Below are 18,722 nucleotides of genomic sequence, written 5' to 3'. Positions count from 1 at the left end.
GTGTGAACACAGATAGGTCGTGAGGCACCATCGCGGTAACAAAGCCTTTCCTTTACACGTTCACCTGTCCGTGATCCCACGAGGCTCCCCTACTGCACTGGCAGATGCCTACTTAAAACAAAGAGAGAGATGGGGGGAACAGGCAGGACCACAAGGAGAAAAAGCAAGGGGAAGTCATCTTTAAAGGCCAGAAGGTTATAGAAAACATAATAAAATACAACTGTTTCCTTTAAAATTTTTAATGGGCAGGAAATGGTATAGAATAACTGCCAAGTCACATAAATTAATGTTTTGGTTAATGTTTGTGATCCCGGAAAAAGCCCTCTATCGGTTGATGCAAACGGCGGGAGAGTTTTCACTGCCTGCTGCCTGGGTGCGTGCCTGGGTGTGGGGCCACGGACCCATCTTCACATGGTCCAGAAAAAGAGACGGCTGCCGTGCCTGGCGGGCTTCAGATCACCTTCCACCTCGGGGTTGGGCTCTGGCCTTGCTCTTGAGTGATAGGGATTCTCTGGTAAGGGCCGGTCTGTTTTCACTTTGGTGACCTGCGGAGGGAGGAAGAGGAAAAGGGAAGCTGAGAGTCAGGTGCAGCAGCTGTGACCACAAACACACCTCCCGGGTCTCCGGGTCTCCTCTCTGCCCCGGTGGCCCCAGCCACTCCTCATAGAAGCCCTAAGCACATCACACTTCACCCTGAATACATACTGAAGCATGCCTACTTTGCGCCATTCCATGTGGAAGAAGTTAGGATACAAAAGGGAACAAGATTCACACAGTCCTCGATGCAGGAGCCAGACAGGCCATCCCCAGGGGCTTCCCAGGCAAGTCATGGGGGAGGGGGGCGGGGGCGGGAGGAGCAGGACCTCCACCCACCTGCTGTCCTGCAGGGGCCCCAACTATTTCTGAAGGGGGAGTATTTAGCTCCATCTTGAAGGGTGAGTAGGAACCAATCAGGAAGGCAGAAAGGAAAAGACCTTCCAAGTAAACCAAGAGTACAAAGAGGGAGGGACGCACGTCCTTAGAACAGCCGAAGGACAGGCGGTGCGCCTGGTCCTGTTGTTGAAGACGACATTATTCCAGCTCAGGCTGACACTCCTCAGAGTCGACCTGCAGGCTCCCTGGGGTCACCAGGCCAACACTGGAAGCACCAGGATTTGAAGCCAGATCTGCCTGCTCCAGGGCCTGTGCTTTTTACATGTCGCAGGACGCTGGGAGGCAGGGGCCAGATGATGAAGGGCGATGAACAATATGCAAAGATGTTTGAATTTTAATCCAGTGGCAACAAATGTTACTGGAGCAAGGAAGAACTTAATCACGTCTGCAGGCCAGGACAGAGCGTGCAAAAGCGAGACTGGGGGTGCTGAGCCCACAGGCCGGGTGAGGGCAGAGCACAGAACTGGGGTCCAAGGGGAGAGGAGGACAGAATTTTATACCCACATTAGCCCACACAAGTCTCCATCAGAAACCCAGGAGAAGCTGTTCTCACTATAAAGATAAGGAAACGGGCCCAGAGAAGCAGAAAGACGGAAGGCCACGGTTATTAACGGTCTTACTATCTAGTGGTCTCCCAAGCCGCCCCGTGTGATACAACCAGATCAATCTTCACAGATGTACAAATTCAAACACCATTTGTTGTGAACAAAGCTTTCATGGACACAGTCTCACAATTCTTATTATAACCACCCTCCGAGGTATAATTATCTCCAGTCCATAGAAGAGGAGCAGAGATGCTGGCTTGTCTAAGATCAGGACACTGTAAATGTCAGAGCTGGAGCTAGAACTCCAGTTTTCTGACTACAAGTCCAGAATAGTTTTTCATTTGCTTTTAAAACAGTTTTCTCATCTCTCCGCTATAATTAGAGATCACTAATGGTTCCTTGTTGCTTGAAAGAGTATTCCAAATGCCTCCAGCTGGCATTTGAAGCTCCTTTAAGGAATTCAAGATGTCTGTGAAATAAAACTAGAGAAAATAAAAGGGCCCCTTTAAAGGACAAATTACTGTGGAAAGGACAATGAAACAACTTCCTCTTCTGCACCAGACTCAAAACAGAAGGAGCAGAAGCACGTGGTCAAACTAATTACTAGGTAAACGACCTTGGGGATCTGACTGAACTTTCAATTTCCCATCTGTAAACGGGGCCAACAGTAGCTCCCAGGGTTATTAGAATAACACACGTGAACTGCCTGATGTTTGGAGCAGATGCTCCATTAGTTATTTTCAAAATTAATATTATCAGGGCGATGAATTATGGGCGAGAGCGCGCAACCCTACCTAGGAAAGCCAGAAACTTCACAGATAGACCCGACCCCTGAGCTGAGATTGGATGAGGAATTCACTGGGAGCACGCGGGAGGGCAGGGACCCAGACGCATGAGTGAGTGATGCTGAAGTACAGACTTTGTTCAGCGTTATGACCCTTCCTAGAGACTGAACTGAAGTATAACTAAAGCTAGTAATCCTCTTAATGAAATACACTTTGGAAAGAGTTCAGATAACAATACCTTTTTCTTTTCAAGGCTTTCTTTAAAAGGTATTTAATACAAAGATTCAGGAATAAATATACTTTCTTAACAGCATGATTTGTAAATTCTTTCATGAGACAGAAATGAGAAAAGGCAGTTTTCTTTATTAGATGTAAAAGTTCTACCACTTTCCAACTTAAAATTATCAACTATTCAAAATAACTTGGGAGACTTCCCTGGTGGTCCAGTGTATAAGACTCGGAGCTCCCATGAGGTACCATTACATGCCAGTCAGGATGGCTGCTATCCAAAAGTCTACAAGCAATAAATGCTGGAGAGGGTGTGGAGAAAAGGGAACCCTCTTACACTGTTGGTGGGAATGCAAACTAATACAGCCGCTATGGAGAACAGAGTGGAGATTTCTTAAAAAACTGGAAATAGAACTGCCATATGACCCATCAATCCCACTGCTGGGCATACACACCAAGGAAACCAGATCTGAAAAAGACACGTGCACCCCAATGTTCATCGCAGCACTGTTTATAATAGCCAGGACATGGAAGCAACCTAGATGCCCATCAGCAGACAAATGGATAAGGAAGCTGTGGTACATATACACCATGGAATATTACTCAGCCATTAAAAAGAATTCATTTGAATCAGTTCTAATGAGATGGATGAAACTGGAGCCCATTATACAGAGTGAAGTAAGCCAGAAAGAAAAAGACCAATACTGTATACTAACACATATATATGGAATTTAGAAAGATGGTAACGATAACCCTATATGCAAAACAGAAAAAGAGACACAGAAATACAGAACAGACTTTTGGACTCTGTGGGAGAAGGTGAGGGTGGGATGATCTGAGAGAACAGCATTGAAACAAGTATACTATCAAGGGTGAAACAGATCACCAGCCCAGGTTGGATGCATGAGACAAGTGCTCAGGCCTGGTGCACTGGGAAGACCCAGAGGGATCGGGTGGAGAGGGAGGTGGGAGGGGGGATCGGGATGGGGAATACATGTAACTCCATGGCTGATTCATGTCAATGTATGACAAAAACCACTACAATATTGTAAAGTAATTAGCCTCCAACAAATAAAAATAAATGGAAAAAAAAAATCAGTGGAGGCGTCAAAGCTAAAAAAAAAAAAAATACTCTGAGCTCCCAAGGCCGGGGCCCAGGTCCAATCCCTGGTCAGGGAACTAGATCCTGCGTGCCGTAACTAAACGATCTTGTGTACAGGAAAGACGATGGAAGATCCCATGTGCCACATTACCAAGACTCAGCGCAACCAAAGTAAATAAATAGTAAATAAAAATATATATTTCTTAAAAAAATAAATAAAAATAATTTGCTCACTTTGGATCAGAATATATACACTACTATACATAAAACAGACAACCAACAAGGACCTATTGCTTAGCACAGGGAATTATACTCAGTACACTATAACAGCATATAATGATGAGAATGTTTTTTAAAAAAAGAATATATATATTAATATACATGTATAACTGAATCACTTTACTGTATGCCTGAAACTAATCCAGCACTGTAAATCAACTATATTTCAATAAAAATTTTTCAAAGTAAAAATAAATAAGTTGTTCACTGAAGTAAAAGAAGGTACCTGAAGTAAAGATTTGCCACATACCAAAAAAATAGAATTGCTAAACCATTCCTCTACTTCTGGCAACAAGCGTAAGACCCAACTATCATCCACAGATGCCACACACAAAGGGAAGGGAACGAACATTAATAATTATGGGCCTGTGTGCCGACACTATGCTGGGGCTTCACATAGCCTCCTTAGCTTAATCCCCACAGAAAAACAGGGACTAATACTGGTCCCATCTTATAACTGTGGTAGGAGAGGAGATGTTTAGCAATTCGCTCAAGATCCCAGAGCAATGAAGTCATGAAACTAAGATTCAAACCTACTTTCAGTCTCCTTTCAAACCAGTCTTTCCTGCCATGCCTTGCCACCTATGCTTCCCAGAAGGAATGGGGGAGACAATGCTTAAGAAGCAGGGATGGTTCAGATCACAAAGGGCCTTGCGTCTCAGGATACAGAGGGGATGCTCAGTTTTATGAGCAAATAGGAAGCCCCTGTGAAAAGTTGTGGTTTTTTTTTAATGGAAAGTCATATTTATTTTCCACACAGATCATGCCTACAGTCATCCACCCTGCCCTCCCACAAGCTCCTGTAGCCCAGCTAAGCACTCCCATTCAAGAAATAAGGACAGTGTGAGGATTCAAAATAATATTCAAGGAGATGCTGATCTAAAGAATTGAGGACTGGATAAAGGAAGACAGAGGGCAAAGTGAAGAAAAGAGATGTTCAGGTTTCTCCTAGCTCTGAGGTTTCAACAGATGGTGGTGTCACAGCTGAGACAGGAAATAAAGGAGAAAGTAGGAAAACACGCTTTTAAAACTACAGGCATGACTTAAAAAAAAAAAAATCTCAGGTATGCTCCTGAAAAATCAGGCATAACCTCAAACCCATTTCCCCATAATAACCTCAATGTTTTCAACTGACCGAGCCCCTTAAACACTTTATCCTCATCTACTCCCTTCTGTTCTTCAGTTAGCTATTAGTAATTAACCAAAAAAAAAAACCTGCACATGCTGACAGATCTATGGAAAGGAGCATTTCTGTTAAGTAAACTTGGCTGTGGGTAATCACTCCCTAGCTGAGCTGACTGGTCAGTTTGGATCTGTCACATCAGACTTGAACTCACAGAAGACCCTTTCTGGACCTCCTCCTGCCTTTCCCCACCCTCAGTGAGAGAGAGACCAGCAGGAAACCATGTTACCTTTGACAGCTCCCCCAGGTCCGGCCGCACCCAGCCCAGTTTATCCAGCACACACTCGTCAAACTGTGCCTGCTGTTTGCGACAGCGACGAAATAGCTGCAGGCCGGAGTAATCAATGCAGGTCCAGTACTCCGTAAAAGGCTCCGCACAGTGCCGCTTTATCTGCCTGGAAAAGAGGGCTTGGTTAGGAGTGTGTGTGTGTGTGTGTGCGTGTGCGTGCGTGCGTGCGTGTGTGGACTTGGTTAGGAGTGTGTGTGTGTGTGTGTGTGCGTGTGCGTGCGTGTGTGTGTGTGTGTGTGTGGGCTTGGTTAGGTGTGTGCGTGTGTGTGTTTGTGTGTGTGTGCGCGCGCGCGCGTGCACACATGCATGCGTGCACCCAGTCATGTCTGATTCTTTGCGACCTCGTGGACCACAGCCTGCCAGGCTCCTCCGTCCATTGGAATTTTCCAGGCAAGAATACTGGAGAGGGTTGCCATTTCCTATTCCTGACCCAGGGATCAAACCCGCATCTCCTGGGTCTCCTGCACTGACACGCATTTTCTTTTCCACTGCGCCAGCTGGGAAGCCCTTGGTTAGGGGCAGCTCTTTGCAGAACCATGAAAAACAAAAAAGTGGGGAAAAATTTGATACAGACCGCAAACACACAGCCTTGCTTTCTGAAAGGTATGAGAGTACTCTTACCTCACCTGCAAGGCAACCTGGAGATCCTCAGGTTGAGGACCAATACGTAAAAAAAGATCTGAGGCATACGACCTAATTTCTTTGTACAGCAAAAACAAATGAAAAGAATTGCCAAAAGACTGTCACCTGGGACTCCCCTGTAGTCTAGTGGCTAAGACTCCACGCTCCCAATGCAGGGGGCCCGGATTCAGAACTAGATCCAACGTGCTGCAACTAAGACCCGACACAGCTAAATACATTAATAAATAAATATTTTTAAAACCAAAAAAGGTCTAAGGTGTATATATTTTCCTCAGATAACTCCTCACTTGGGACCTATTTATTCCCCTTAGATCTAATTCTAAAGTTTACCAGCTTTGAAATTTTAGAAGAGAGGGAGGCATACTCAGAGACGTGGTGCTCACAGAAGTCAGAGGTGACAGACAATGACAAAGGAGGAGATAGAATTATAAAAAGCAAATTCACAAATTGACAAGGATCTTCTGATCCTGGGGGTCAATCAGTGTGGAGGCAGACCACCCTCCACACCTCCAAAGCTCAAGGACGTCATTCTATTTGTGCACTGAACAAAAAACAGAGATTAATTCTTATCATTAATAAGAAAGTTAAACTATATTTGCTCTCTTAAGAAGCAACATAGAATATAATTCATTTTGTGGTCACCAAAAGTGGTTGAAGAAAAAGTAACTTGTGTATGAAAGGGATAAGCCTTCATTATTTTGCAAAATTCCCCTTCTCTTACCATTCAGCGTTGCTAGTAATCAAATAAATGCAAATTCAGGCAAGGATAAAATACTGTTATTTTATGTAAAAGGCTATCTATCTGAGGCAGTGGAAGAAGCATAGAGTGCCTCCTTCCCCTGTTGGAATAATAATGAAGAACTTACTCATCATTTTCCAAGAACCTAGCTACAGTGAACGCAGGAATCATATTTAATATAAGAACTTCAGCAGTGGCTGAAGAAAATACAAAAGAAAAACTGGCTTTTCATCGCTGCTCAGTCCCACTCCTGTAAGGCAACCAATGGATATCAGTTTCTTACACTCTTCCAGGTGTTTTGAGAATCCTCTTTGGAGGGTGACAAGAGGTATAACAGGAAGGAAGAAGGAATGTCAAAGCCTAGGGAGCTTTTTGGGGTTATCTGTAGTCTCACTAACCTAGACTTCTACGGTACACAAAACTGCACCCCACTAACCTTGACTAAAGGAACCAGGAACTAAAGAGCCTCTTGATGAAGGTGACAGAGGATAATAAAAAAGCTGGCTTAAAACTCAACATTCAAAAAACGAAGATCATGGCATCTGATCCCATCACTTCATGGCAAACAGATGGGAAACAATGGAAACAGGGACACACTATTTACCTGGGCTCCAAAATCACTGTGGACAGTGACTGCAGCCAGGAAATCAAAGGAGCTGCTTGCTCCTTGGAAGAAAAGTAATGACAAACCTAGACAGCATATTAAAAAGTAGAGACATTACTTTGCCTACAAAGGTCCACAGAATCAAAGCCATGGTTTTTCCAGTAGTCACATATGGATGTGAGAGCAGGATAATAAAAAAGGCTGAGCACCAAAGAATTGATGCCTTTGAGCTGTGGTGCTGGAGAAGACTCTTGAGAGTCCCTTGGACAGAAAGATCAAACCAGCCCATCCTAAAGGAAATCAACCCTGAATATTCACAGCAAGGACTGATGCTGAAGCTGAAGCTCCAATACTTTGGCCACCTGATGCCAAGAGCCGACTCACTGGAAAAGACCCTGATGCTGGGAAAGACTGAAGGCAGGAGGAGAAGGGGACGACAGAGGATGAAATGGCTGGATGGCATCACTGAATAATGGACATGAGTTTGAGTAAGCTCTGGGAGATGGTGATGGACAGGGAAGCCTGGCGTGCTGCATGCAGTCCATGGGGTTGCAAAGAGTCAGACACGACTGAGCAACTGAACAAAACCTGGACTTGAGAATCACGCTTGGTAGTGAGCTGGCATGACCAGTTGGAACTTTGGACTCCTCCAATATGCTGTGGCAGAAAGTTAAAGTGAAGTCGCTCAGTCGTGTCCGACTCTTTGCGACCCCATGGACTGTAGCCTACCAGGATCCTCAGTCCATGGGATTTTCCAGGCAAGAATACTGGAGTGGGTTGCCATTTCCTTCTCCAGGAGATCTTCCCGACCCAGGGATCGAACCCGGGTCTCCCGCATTGTAGGCAGACGCTTTACCGTCTGAGCTACCAGGGAGGCCAAGAAGGGTGTAAACCATCACTCTGGTACTGAGGGCTGTGATCTGGATTCTGCTACCCTGGCACCTACATGAACAGATAATTATCTATTAGCTCGTAACAGCAGGCAACTTCAGCATACTGGAAGCTCGTGAAATCCAAACATTTCTCACTTATATATACTGTCTTTGAGGCAAAGGAAAAATGCTTTGCCAAAGTTCTTAGAAAATAAAAAGCTTTCAAATAAATACACATTCTACCTTATTAGCAATCAAATGAATACAAATTCAAACAGGAGTAAAATACCATTTTGTACCTATCTAATATTTAAATCAAATGCAATGCTGATGAAGGATACCAGAGTACAGTGCTGAGTACAGCATAAACTGATCCAACTTCAAAAGACAGGGCAACTGTAATTCAAGAGCCATAAAACATGTTCAAAGCCTTTAAAAGAATAATCTCATTGCTGGGAAATATATGCCAATGAATCAATTAAAAAATGAAAATGATCTCTATACAAATGTAACCACTGCAGATTTATCCAAAACAATCAAAAACGGAAATCGACAATGATGTTTAGTAACCAGAATCATGAGGTACATTATGGCTGGTTTATCTATCAGTGGAATATTAGACAGCCATTAAAAATGATGATCACAAAGAGGGAGCAACTTGAAAGAATGTTTCCAATAGTTTCAAGAGAAAAATGAGTATTTCCAATGAATACACACACTATGACTTTAAGTACAAAGATATCTCTGCATGTGGACAAAGATAGCAAAAGCAAGAAAGAAGGAAAACAGCTATTGTGTGAACAGTTCTTACGTCACTGTAGGGGACATCTGTTCGTTTGTCTAGCCAGCAGTCATTCCCCATTCTTCTGGAACATCCTTCGAATTCTCCTTTGGGGAACAACCCCTCCCTATGGCTTGGCAATGTGATTCAGATGAGTCAGTCTACTCCCCACTTAAGGCAAGGCCTGACCAGTCACAGTATTTTATCTCTCAAAACCTAACTGATTCAGAGACACGTACATGAAGTTGATCAGCCAGGACAACGAGACTCAGTTCCACGGACCCCAGCTCATGCTACTGGTTGGCACTCCATCTGGGTCTGCTAAGTAAGGAGCCTAGAAGCTTGGAGTGGCTGGAGGCCATTTCTGCTACAGCAAGGAAGTCTCTCAAAATGAGTTTGATAGAGAATAGCAGAACTAAGAAACTGAGGGGAGAAGAGGTGACGCAAAAAGACACCAAGTAGTTATGAAATTATTTAAGCCCTTGGATCCAGCCCTGCCTGATGCCAATCCTATTTCTGGACTTGACACTTGAGTCAACTCCCTATGAATTCAGTTTCTGTCCCTTTGAGTTTTGGCTAATATGGTTGTTAAAACATTTTTCTACAATTACAATTTGGAATTTTTCTACTTATAGTACTAAGTATAGTGGCCTATCTAAACATTTGACTCTAAACACACCTTCCTTTCCATCATAACTGTGTGTCCTGCACTTATAATAATGATAACAAACTAGTGAATGCCTGATAGCTAGCAAGCAGTGTTCTAGGTTGCTTTTATGTGCCTTTTCAAATTTCTCACAACAATCATATATGACAGGTATTACTCTAGTTTGGAAATTGTGATTCACAGAGATTAAAGAAGGTGCTAATATTCACAATAGACACGACATGGAAAACAACCTAAATGTCCATCAACAGATGAACAGATAAAGATGTGGGGTGCGTGAGTGTGTATGTGTGTATATACAATGGAATCCTGCATGCTAAGTTGCTTCAGTTGTGTCCGACTCTTTGTGACCCCATGGACTGCAGCTCATCAGGCTCCTCTGTCCATGGGATTCTCCAAGCAAGAATGCGGGAGTGTGCTGCCATGCCCTCTTCCAGGGGATCTTCCAGACCCAGGGATTGAACCGCATCCCTTATGTCTCCTGCGATGACAGGTGGGTGCTTTACCACTAGTACCACCGGGGAAGCCCGTACAATGGAATCCTACTGCTGCTGCTGCTAAGTCACTTCAGTCGTGTCCGACTCTGTGCGACCCCACAGACGGCAGCCCACCAGGCTCCGCCATCCCTGGGATTCTCCAGGCAAGAACACTGGAGTGGGATGACAATGGAATCCTACTCAGTCATAAAAGAGAATGAAATAATGCCATTTGCAATAACACAAAGAGAGACCTAGAGATTAAACTAAGTGACGTCAGACAGACAGAGACAAATACTGTGTGATATCACTTATATGCAGGATCTGAAATACAGTGTTTTAGATGTGTCCACAAATGAACACATCTATGAAACAGACTCACAGATATAGAAATGCAAGTTATTATATATGGGATGGATAAAAAACAAGATACTACTGTACAGCACAGGGAACTATAGTCAATATTCTGTGATAAACTATAACAGAAAAGAATATTAAAAAAAGAACACATATGTATAACTGTGCTGGACGGCAGAAATCAGTAACACTGTATAATGTCACATTAACAGTGTAAATCAACTCAACTTCAAAAAAAATTAAAAAAGAAAAAGAACATATAATAACAAATAATACAAACAAATAACAAAAATAAGTATCATTTATTGTGAGCTTTACAGTGGTCTATCTGATTGCAAAGCCTTCTATTTCCTACCAGAATTAGTAAAACTATCCTTCCACCTAACTGAGCTGGAAGTTCACCAAGATAACACACACCTTGATGTTTCAACCCACCAGCACTTAGGTGAAAAGATCGTACCTGAAGAACTCCAGGGCACACTGGTTGACAAGCTTGCCTTCCTCTAGGCACCGCCGGGGGTCCTTCTCTTCCCACCGGCACAGCATGAACTCCTTGTTGGGCTTGTCGCACTGAGCGCCATAGTGATGGGCCGCAGCCTTCAGCACAGACGAACTGACTTTCACCTGGGGAGAGGGACGGGGAGAAGGGCCACAGATTCGTGACCAGAACACCAGGTCCTCAGCCTCACCTTGAGATCAAGACAGAAGGAACAGGAAGGTAGCCTTGTTCTGACTTGGCCCAGAAAACTAAAGATAGGGACTCCCGTAACAATCCCTTAGGATCCATGGCACTTCCAAGACCACAGAGCTCTTTCATGCGTGTGATTTTCACACCTTTGTGATAATCTCATCAGGCTGATATCAACAACTCCCACTTTAGACATAAGGGAACGGCAGCCCCCAAAGAATCCTTAGACCTTTGTGAGACAGAAAGCGGAACTCTGCAGGGAGATGGAGGCTTTGGGGATGTAAGGGAAGGAACTAACCCTGAGGAGCGTTGGATGAGTCTCCTTTCCAAGAATAAAAGTGGAAAGACATGTAAAATTTCCAGAAGATGACAGAATCACAGATTAGAGACCGCAAGAGGCCAGTAAGAGCCTATAGTCCAGCAAGTTATTATTAAGAATAAAGTACTGCATTTGTGGACTTTGTGAAGTTTAGAGTGTATTCAAGGCAGCCATTCCCACAGCTAGCCCAGTCTTCTCACTCGCAGCCCAGCAGTTTCTCGAGAAGCACAGAGTAGCCGCAGCCAGCTCACCATACAGCCCAGAGCCTGCCTAGCAGCTGCTGCAGAGGGGGTCCCGCTGGCCTCTTTTCCGTACCACCTCTTCCGGTACCAGTACCACGGCAGTTTTAATTACTGTTTGTTGTCTGGGAAGACCCTCCTCCTCACCAGCCCTCCTTTACAAAACTGGTCCAGCTGTTCTTACAGATGAACACCCCTCCCCAGATAGTTTGCATTGCAATCGTGCTAAGTCTAGTTATATATCAAATTAGACTGGAAAGGGCACTTTTACAATACTGGGTCTCTGCTCACATTTTATCTCCCCAGAGAGTCTCTCCCTGATCACCTTAGATAAGCTAGCCCCGGCAGTCACTCGATCTGTGACCACTGGAAGGTAAGCTTCAAGAAGGCAGGGGTTTTGTTTTCAACAGAGGTCCACTACTGTAAAGATGTCCATCCTCCCTAAATTCTAATTAAGGTGATATTTACCATGGTCCACCAAGCACTGAAAACAGTGCTAAGCAGAAGGAGCTGTCACAAATGAGAACAAGACAGGGTAAAACGAGGCATTAAATACTTGGCTTGTGATGGCAGCTGGCGAACGAGAGCAGAAAGAGAAACTGGGGGGCGGGGGGCAGGTTTTCTGGCCATGGGAAGGAAACCCCTGACACAGAGGCCTGGAGAGGATGGGATGGAGAGACTGGGTTTGTGTGGCTGAAGGAGGAAGTGTGGACCAGGAGTGGGGAGATGAGGCTGGTGCAGCCAGGGGGCTGGTTGTGTGGAAGGGGCTCTCTGAGGGCACCGCTGGCTTTTACACCTGGTGCATAGCACTCACCCCAGCAAGGGATGTAATAGTTACAGGAGAGGTTAAGACTATCTGGACAATGCCTTCTCATCCAGAACATAGTTATCAGTATGTCTCTCCAGTTAGCTCATCCTCATTTCCCTCGGTTAAAATTAGTTTCCCATACAGGAATCTTGCATATTTCTTATTTATTTCTCAATGTTCTCATATTTTGGATACTCTCTAGATAGGTTATATTTCCCTTACATTTTCAAGTTAGTTATTGCTAGTCTGTACAATGTATCTTCTCTACAGCCATAGTTCACTAACTCTCTTCAGTTCTGATAGGAAATTCAAGGGGATTAACAGAAAAGCTTCCATGTACAAATAAAAACTGCCACCCTTCTTCTCTGATGTGCTTAGTCGCTCAGTCATGTCTGACTCTTTGTGACCATAGCCTGCCAGGCTCCTCTGTCCATGGGGATTCTCCAGGCAAGAATACTGGAGTGGGTTGCCATGCCCTCCTCCGGGAGATCTTTCCCACCCAGGGATCGAACCCAGGTCTCCCACATTGCAGTTGGATTCTTTACGGTCTGAGCCCCCAGGGAAGCCCTCCTCTCTGACACTTCTTTTCCTTCCTCTTCTCTTTTCCTCTCTTAATGCTCTGACCAGAACTTCCAGAATGATACAGACAAACAGCAATGACGGCAGGCTTCCCCGCTTTGTTCCCAACTTTTAGATAGTTTGGTATGATAAGGGCTGTTGGTGTCTGGGATATACTTGCCTACATGTTCCTCATTAGGGAAGTTTCTTTCTAATCATGACTGGCTTTGTTTCACTGCTGATTCCTCCACCAGGAAAGACTGAAATTTTCAGATTTCTTTTTCATTAATCTATACATGTCATGTAGAGCATTAACAGATTTTCTAAAATTGATCCAGTGTACTAGAATAAAATCTAGTCTGTCCTCATGCATTATGCCTTAAGATACCACTGGATTTGATTTGTAAATATTTATCAAGAATTTTTGCATGAGAATATTTTATAATATTTATAATAATAAAATTTTTATTTCATTTTTTTACAAATTTCACACAGCCTAGGTTATTACTATTTTTAATAAGACCAAAGACAAGAAAAGATAATTCATCTAAACACTATAGGAAGAGAATAAAGTTATGGTTGTGACTACTATTACATGGGCTTTCCCGGTGGCTCAGATGGTAAAGACTCTGCCTGCAATGCAAGAGACCTGGGTTTGATCCCTGGGTTGGGAAGATCCCCTGGAGAAGAGAATGGCTACCCACTCCAGTATTCTTGCCTGGAGAATTCCATGGACAGAGGAGTCTGGAGGGCTACAGCCTATGAGGTCCAAGAGTCAGACATGACTGAGCGGGCGACTAACACTACACTAATATTACAACCGTTAAAATTATCAAAGCAGAGATGAATTTAGGATGGAAGTGAAATTTGCCATGACAATTCTAATAAGCTCATTTGCACATCTGTTAAAATTTTGTATTCCAGTTTTTGATGACAGTTTATTTCAGTTAGTTGAGTGGTACATGCTTGCTTGCTATATTACCTATAGAGAGCTGGGAGACTAAAAATCAAGACAAACTATTTTTAAAGCCTAATATATTTTCTAAATTAAGTTAGCTATACTGATTTCCTTGTTGAATGCCTTAGAACATCTTTAAACGGCTGATTTAATTACTCCGATGCTTCCACAGCTACCATGCCACCAAAAGTCTATGGCTTTCTTTGCTTTACTTCCTTACAAATGTCTTATCCCAGTCTAGGTATGCCCATGCTGCTGAGCACGTAATAGATGCCCCGTCACAGGGAAATCAGGGCTGAGAACTCACTGAACTCATTTCCTGAGGAAGAGGACCCACGTGCTCAAGATGGCACGGCACGTCAGTGGCAAGCACAGAGCTGGCAAGAGACTGCGACCTCCCACCAGGCCACGTGCCACTGCATCACGACCACTGATGTCGCCAACAGCCCTCACCTGCTTCTTCACTAAGACTGATTTGAGTTCCAGCAGAAACCACATCCCTGCACAGCTGCTTACGGTGAATACCCTCTCAGATCCATTCAGCTCCCTTTGTCTCAAAAGAACACAAAATTTCAACGCCCTTCCTTATCTATCCCCGCAACAGCCTCACTGCACACCAGGTTTATACAGTCTGCAGGTGTGGAAAGGGGGGCAGAACAAGTCCCATGATCTACAAGCAACCTTCTAGCCCTATTCTCTCTTTCTTACACCCTATCTGCACCCTTTTTTTTCTTTTTGGAGTACTTAATTTATACTAGGCTTTGTATTTTGCTTATTTTACATAAAATGGAGGATGACAGTACTCAGCTGATGGAACTGCTGTGAGGCTTAAGTGAGTCAATACACATAAAAATATTATGAAGTGCCTAGCGCGTAGAAGTACATCGTAAATAAGTTTAGTTCAGTCGCTTAGTCGTGTCCGGCTCTTTGCGACCCCATGGATTGCAGCACACCAGGCTTCCCTGTCCTTTACCATCTCCCAGAGCTTGATCAAACTCATGTCCATCGAGTCGGTGATGCCATGCAACCATCTCATCCTCTGTCGTCCTCTTCTCCTCCTGCCCTCAATCTTGCCCAGCATCAGGGTCTTTTCCAATGAGTCAGTCCTCCATATCAGGTGGCCAAAGTATTAGAGTCTCAGCTTCAGCATCAGTCCTTCCAATGAATTCTTAGGACTAATTTCCTTTAGGATTGACTGGCTGGATCTCCTTGTAGTCCAAGAGACTCTCAAGAGTATTCTCCAGCACCACAGTTCAAAAGCATGAATTCTTCGGCACTCAGCTTTCTTTACGGCCCAACTGTCACATCCATACATGACTACTGGAAAAACCATAGCTTTGACCAGATGGACCTTTGAAGGCAAAGTAATGTCTCTGCTTTTTAATATGCTGTCTAGGTTGGTCATAGCTTTTCTTCCAAGGAGCAAGCATCTTTTAATTTCATGGCTGCAGTCACCATCTGCAGTGATTTTGGAGCCCCCCAAAATAAAGTCTCTCACTGTTTCCACTGTTTCCCCATCTATTTGCCATGAAGTGATGGGACTGGATACCATGATCTTAGTTTTCTGAATGTTGCGTTTTAAGCCAACCTTTTCACTCTCCTCTTTCACTTTCATCAAGAGACTCTTTATTTCTTTGCTTTCTGCCATAACGGTGGTGTCAGCTACGTATCTGAGGTTATTGATATTTCTCCCGGCAATCTTGATTCCATCTTGTGTTTCATCCAGCCTGGCATTTCACATGATGTACTCTGCATGTAAGCAGGATGACAATATACAGCCTTGACATATTCCTTTCCCAATTTGGAACTAGTCTGCTGTTCCATGTCTAGTTCTAACTGTTGCTTCCTGACCTGCATCCATATTTCTCAGGAGACATCATAAATACTGACTGTTATTTTGATTCAAAATGGTCAATGTGACCAAAGAGTTTCCTGCCCAAAGCTTCTGAATAGTTGACCATAGGCATGTGTCATTAACTCCAAGGTCAATGAGGTCCAAAACAGGTTTAACTTGCTTCTCAAACCCACCGCTTCTGGCTCCCTCAGTCCTATTGTCAGGGTGCAAATGTGACATTGATTCCTCAACCTTTCTTGCCTCTGCTATCTAAGTCATTGCTAAGTCTGATCAATCCTAGATAAACGTGTTCTTTCCTCTCTGTAAGCACAGTCACCAATCATATTGGGGTCAATAATATCTTCCTCAGTTATTTCAACAGCCACCAAGACTGGTCCCCTTGCTCTTCTTATTCCTCTCTTTCAATCATTCTTCACAGAACTGCTGTCCTAAAAGACAATTCTTATGTTACTCTGCTATTAAATCTGCAACAAAACACTTGAAGGATTCACGCTGAACAGCAGACTAAAGCCTAAGTTTCTCACAAGGTATTCAAAGACTTCTGGATCCCAACTATCCTTCTGCCTTCTCAACGCACCAGACTTCAAAAAAGTACTGGCTGTTCTCTAGCACCCGGAACTCACTGTTCCCAGACCTGTCTTTTGGTCCCACCTGCCTACCTTTCAGATCCTGTCTCATTTAGAAAGCTCTTCTCTCCATCTCTGCCTAGAAATACCATCCTGCAAATGCCATTTAGCCAAGTTTCACATTATGCCCAAGAAGTTTTCTGTTCCCTTCACTGCCTCAGAGGATTAGACAGCTGGAAGCACTTCATTTAACAAATAAAATAACTGTGTCTGCAAACGCGAAAACTGATTAATCAAGGTAACTGAATGGCTAGGCCTAGAATTTAAATACAACTTCAAATCCTCTTTTTTTTTTTTTGGCCCTGCCTTCCAGCAGGCGGGATCTCAGTTCCCCAACCAAGGATGGAACCCAAGACCTTTGTAGTGGAAGTGCAGAGTTCTAACCAGTGGACCACCAGGAAGTCCCCTACTCTCTTCTTAAATCATATTTGCCCTCGTCCATAGCATTTAATCATATGTCCTGCATTTTAATTATTTATGCAATTATCTGTTTCTCAATTCAACTGTGTGAACTCTAATGGCAAATTTATTCCAGAAATAGAACACGTCCAAGAAACAGAACCTCAGATGACTGTTGAACCAAATTAGAGTGCCAATGAAGAAACAGAAACTCAAAGTCTTAACCCAGATTCACAATGGGGTAAGGAACAAACAGACTGCTGGCAGTACCCACTTTATTTAAAAGTCTCCAAACACAGCTAAAAATCCTTTCATCCAAGGAAAATAATAGTTGCCATTCTTACCGGCATATAGGATGAAATGAAGTAATCTGGGTAAAATACTTAATACTGGACCTGTGATACAATTTTTGGCATGCAATTTTTCATCTTCCTCTTTCTCCTCCAATGTAGCCTGATTATCCAGTCCTGCTCTGACACTTCCTTGCCTAAAAATCTTCCACATCTCCCCATCACCTCACCTACGGGATCCAAAGTCCAAATTGCTCAGTCTGTCAAAGTTGCTACCCAGCCCTACCTCAGCCCCAGGTACCTCTCCAGGCTCGGCCATTGTTGCTTTCCACCAAGAGTCACATCAAACAGAAAACACAAAATTCTGCTAAGCCTTCTCGATCTTCTGAGCTTTTGCCCCTAACATGGTCATTTAAAAGTATGGCTTTAAAATTCAGACCTGGGTTCATATTGTAGCTCTACGGTGTGAGGTGTGACCATGGGCAAATCACTTCTCTCAGGACCTTATCTATAACATGGAGAGATCAATTATATCCTCACCTGGCTGGGAGGAGTCTATGAATTAATGTCTGTTGTTAGCATCCTGTGTGAGTCTAGTGTTTGCCATAATTAGTATTATCGGTCTTCACTTCTCATATAGCTCTAACGACACTGTACGGTAACTGTACTGTCTGTTTCCCTATTAGATTATAAACTCTATGAGGTCAGAGTCTATCTCGTTTTCCAGTGTATATGCATATGGTAATTATTCACATGACAGCTCTTGAGTAAATGAATGCTTTAAATGTTCTTTTACCAAACACTTTCCCAGGCTGTTAGCAAATTCGCCTCCAATACTATCTCCTTTTTCTGCGGCTTTCGAGCTCCACTCCAATGCACTCTGCAGCGACAATGCTACTTTAAGGTGACTGTCTCTCTCCCTCGACTGTTAGCACCCGGGGCTGTACACTCACTTCGTAGAGACGTTTGAGTACCAAGTGACATGAAGTAAAAGGACCCTGATTGGTGCTTAATAAGAAATACCACTATTATTCACGTAAAGGAGAAGCAGGTTGCTGCCAGGAAGCGGAGAGTTCTCGAGCTACTGAAGGATGGGTCTCCCCGAGACGTCCCGAGGGTCAACCTGTGTACAAGTTGAGGGCATGGGGTTGGGATGCGGGGTCCGGGGCCAGGGTCCGCTGGGTGCAAGCCCGGCTGGGCCTAGGCCAGGGAAGCTGCAGCCCTGTGCCCCGCTTGCCTTCCTCCAGACGAGTCTCACCTCCTGCACTTTCAGATCCTCCAGAGTGGGCAGCTCCACTATCCCCGGCATGATGGCTGCAGCCGCGACCCCGAAGAGGTGCCCGCTGCCGCGTCTCCCCCGTCTCCTTGAACTCCCCTTCCGACCGCCGAGGGCCACCTAGCGTCTGCGCATGCGCAGCGGCGGCAGCACGCAAGCGCACTGCTCTACCCAACCGCGAGCCATGGAGCCTGCGCAAAGCCAGGACGCTCCCGGAGCCTGGG

At 44.3% G+C, this 18,722-nt stretch overlaps 1 protein-coding gene across 1 annotated transcript; it reads right to left on the bottom strand.

Moving 5' to 3' along the window:
- Window positions 1-223: 223 nt before the first annotated feature.
- Window positions 224-18,634, bottom strand: NDUFA8 (NADH:ubiquinone oxidoreductase subunit A8). The gene is made up of 4 exons (XM_043917084.1): window positions 18,481-18,634; window positions 10,943-11,106; window positions 5,285-5,450; window positions 224-545 (listed from the first exon to the last, which is right to left on the bottom strand). Exons 1-4 carry the CDS (start codon window positions 18,529-18,531, stop codon window positions 408-410), a joined length of 519 nt encoding a protein of 172 aa, XP_043773019.1. The 5' UTR covers window positions 18,532-18,634; the 3' UTR covers window positions 224-407.
- Window positions 18,635-18,722: the final 88 nt, after the last annotated feature.

This window comes from Cervus elaphus, chromosome 11 (genome assembly GCF_910594005.1).
Source record: "Cervus elaphus chromosome 11, mCerEla1.1, whole genome shotgun sequence".
NCBI classification, from domain to species: Eukaryota; Metazoa; Chordata; class Mammalia; order Artiodactyla; family Cervidae; genus Cervus; species Cervus elaphus.
Note: the sequence above shows the minus strand (reverse complement) of the source record. Positions and strands in the feature narration are given on the sequence as shown.

Excerpts from the sequence above, each read along its gene's own strand:
- NDUFA8 (XM_043917084.1), bottom strand. The coding sequence starts at position 18,531 with ATGCCGGGGATAGTGGAGCTGCCCACTCTGGAGGATCTGAAAGTGCAG. Across the intron at positions 11,107-18,480 it reads AGGATCTGAAAGTGCAGGAG|GTGAAAGTCAGTTCGTCTGT; the intron begins GTGAGACTCGTC and ends CCCTCTCCCCAG. Across the intron at positions 546-5,284 it reads ACCTGGGGGAGCTGTCAAAG|GTCACCAAAGTGAAAACAGA; the intron begins GTAACATGGTTT and ends CTCCCTCCGCAG.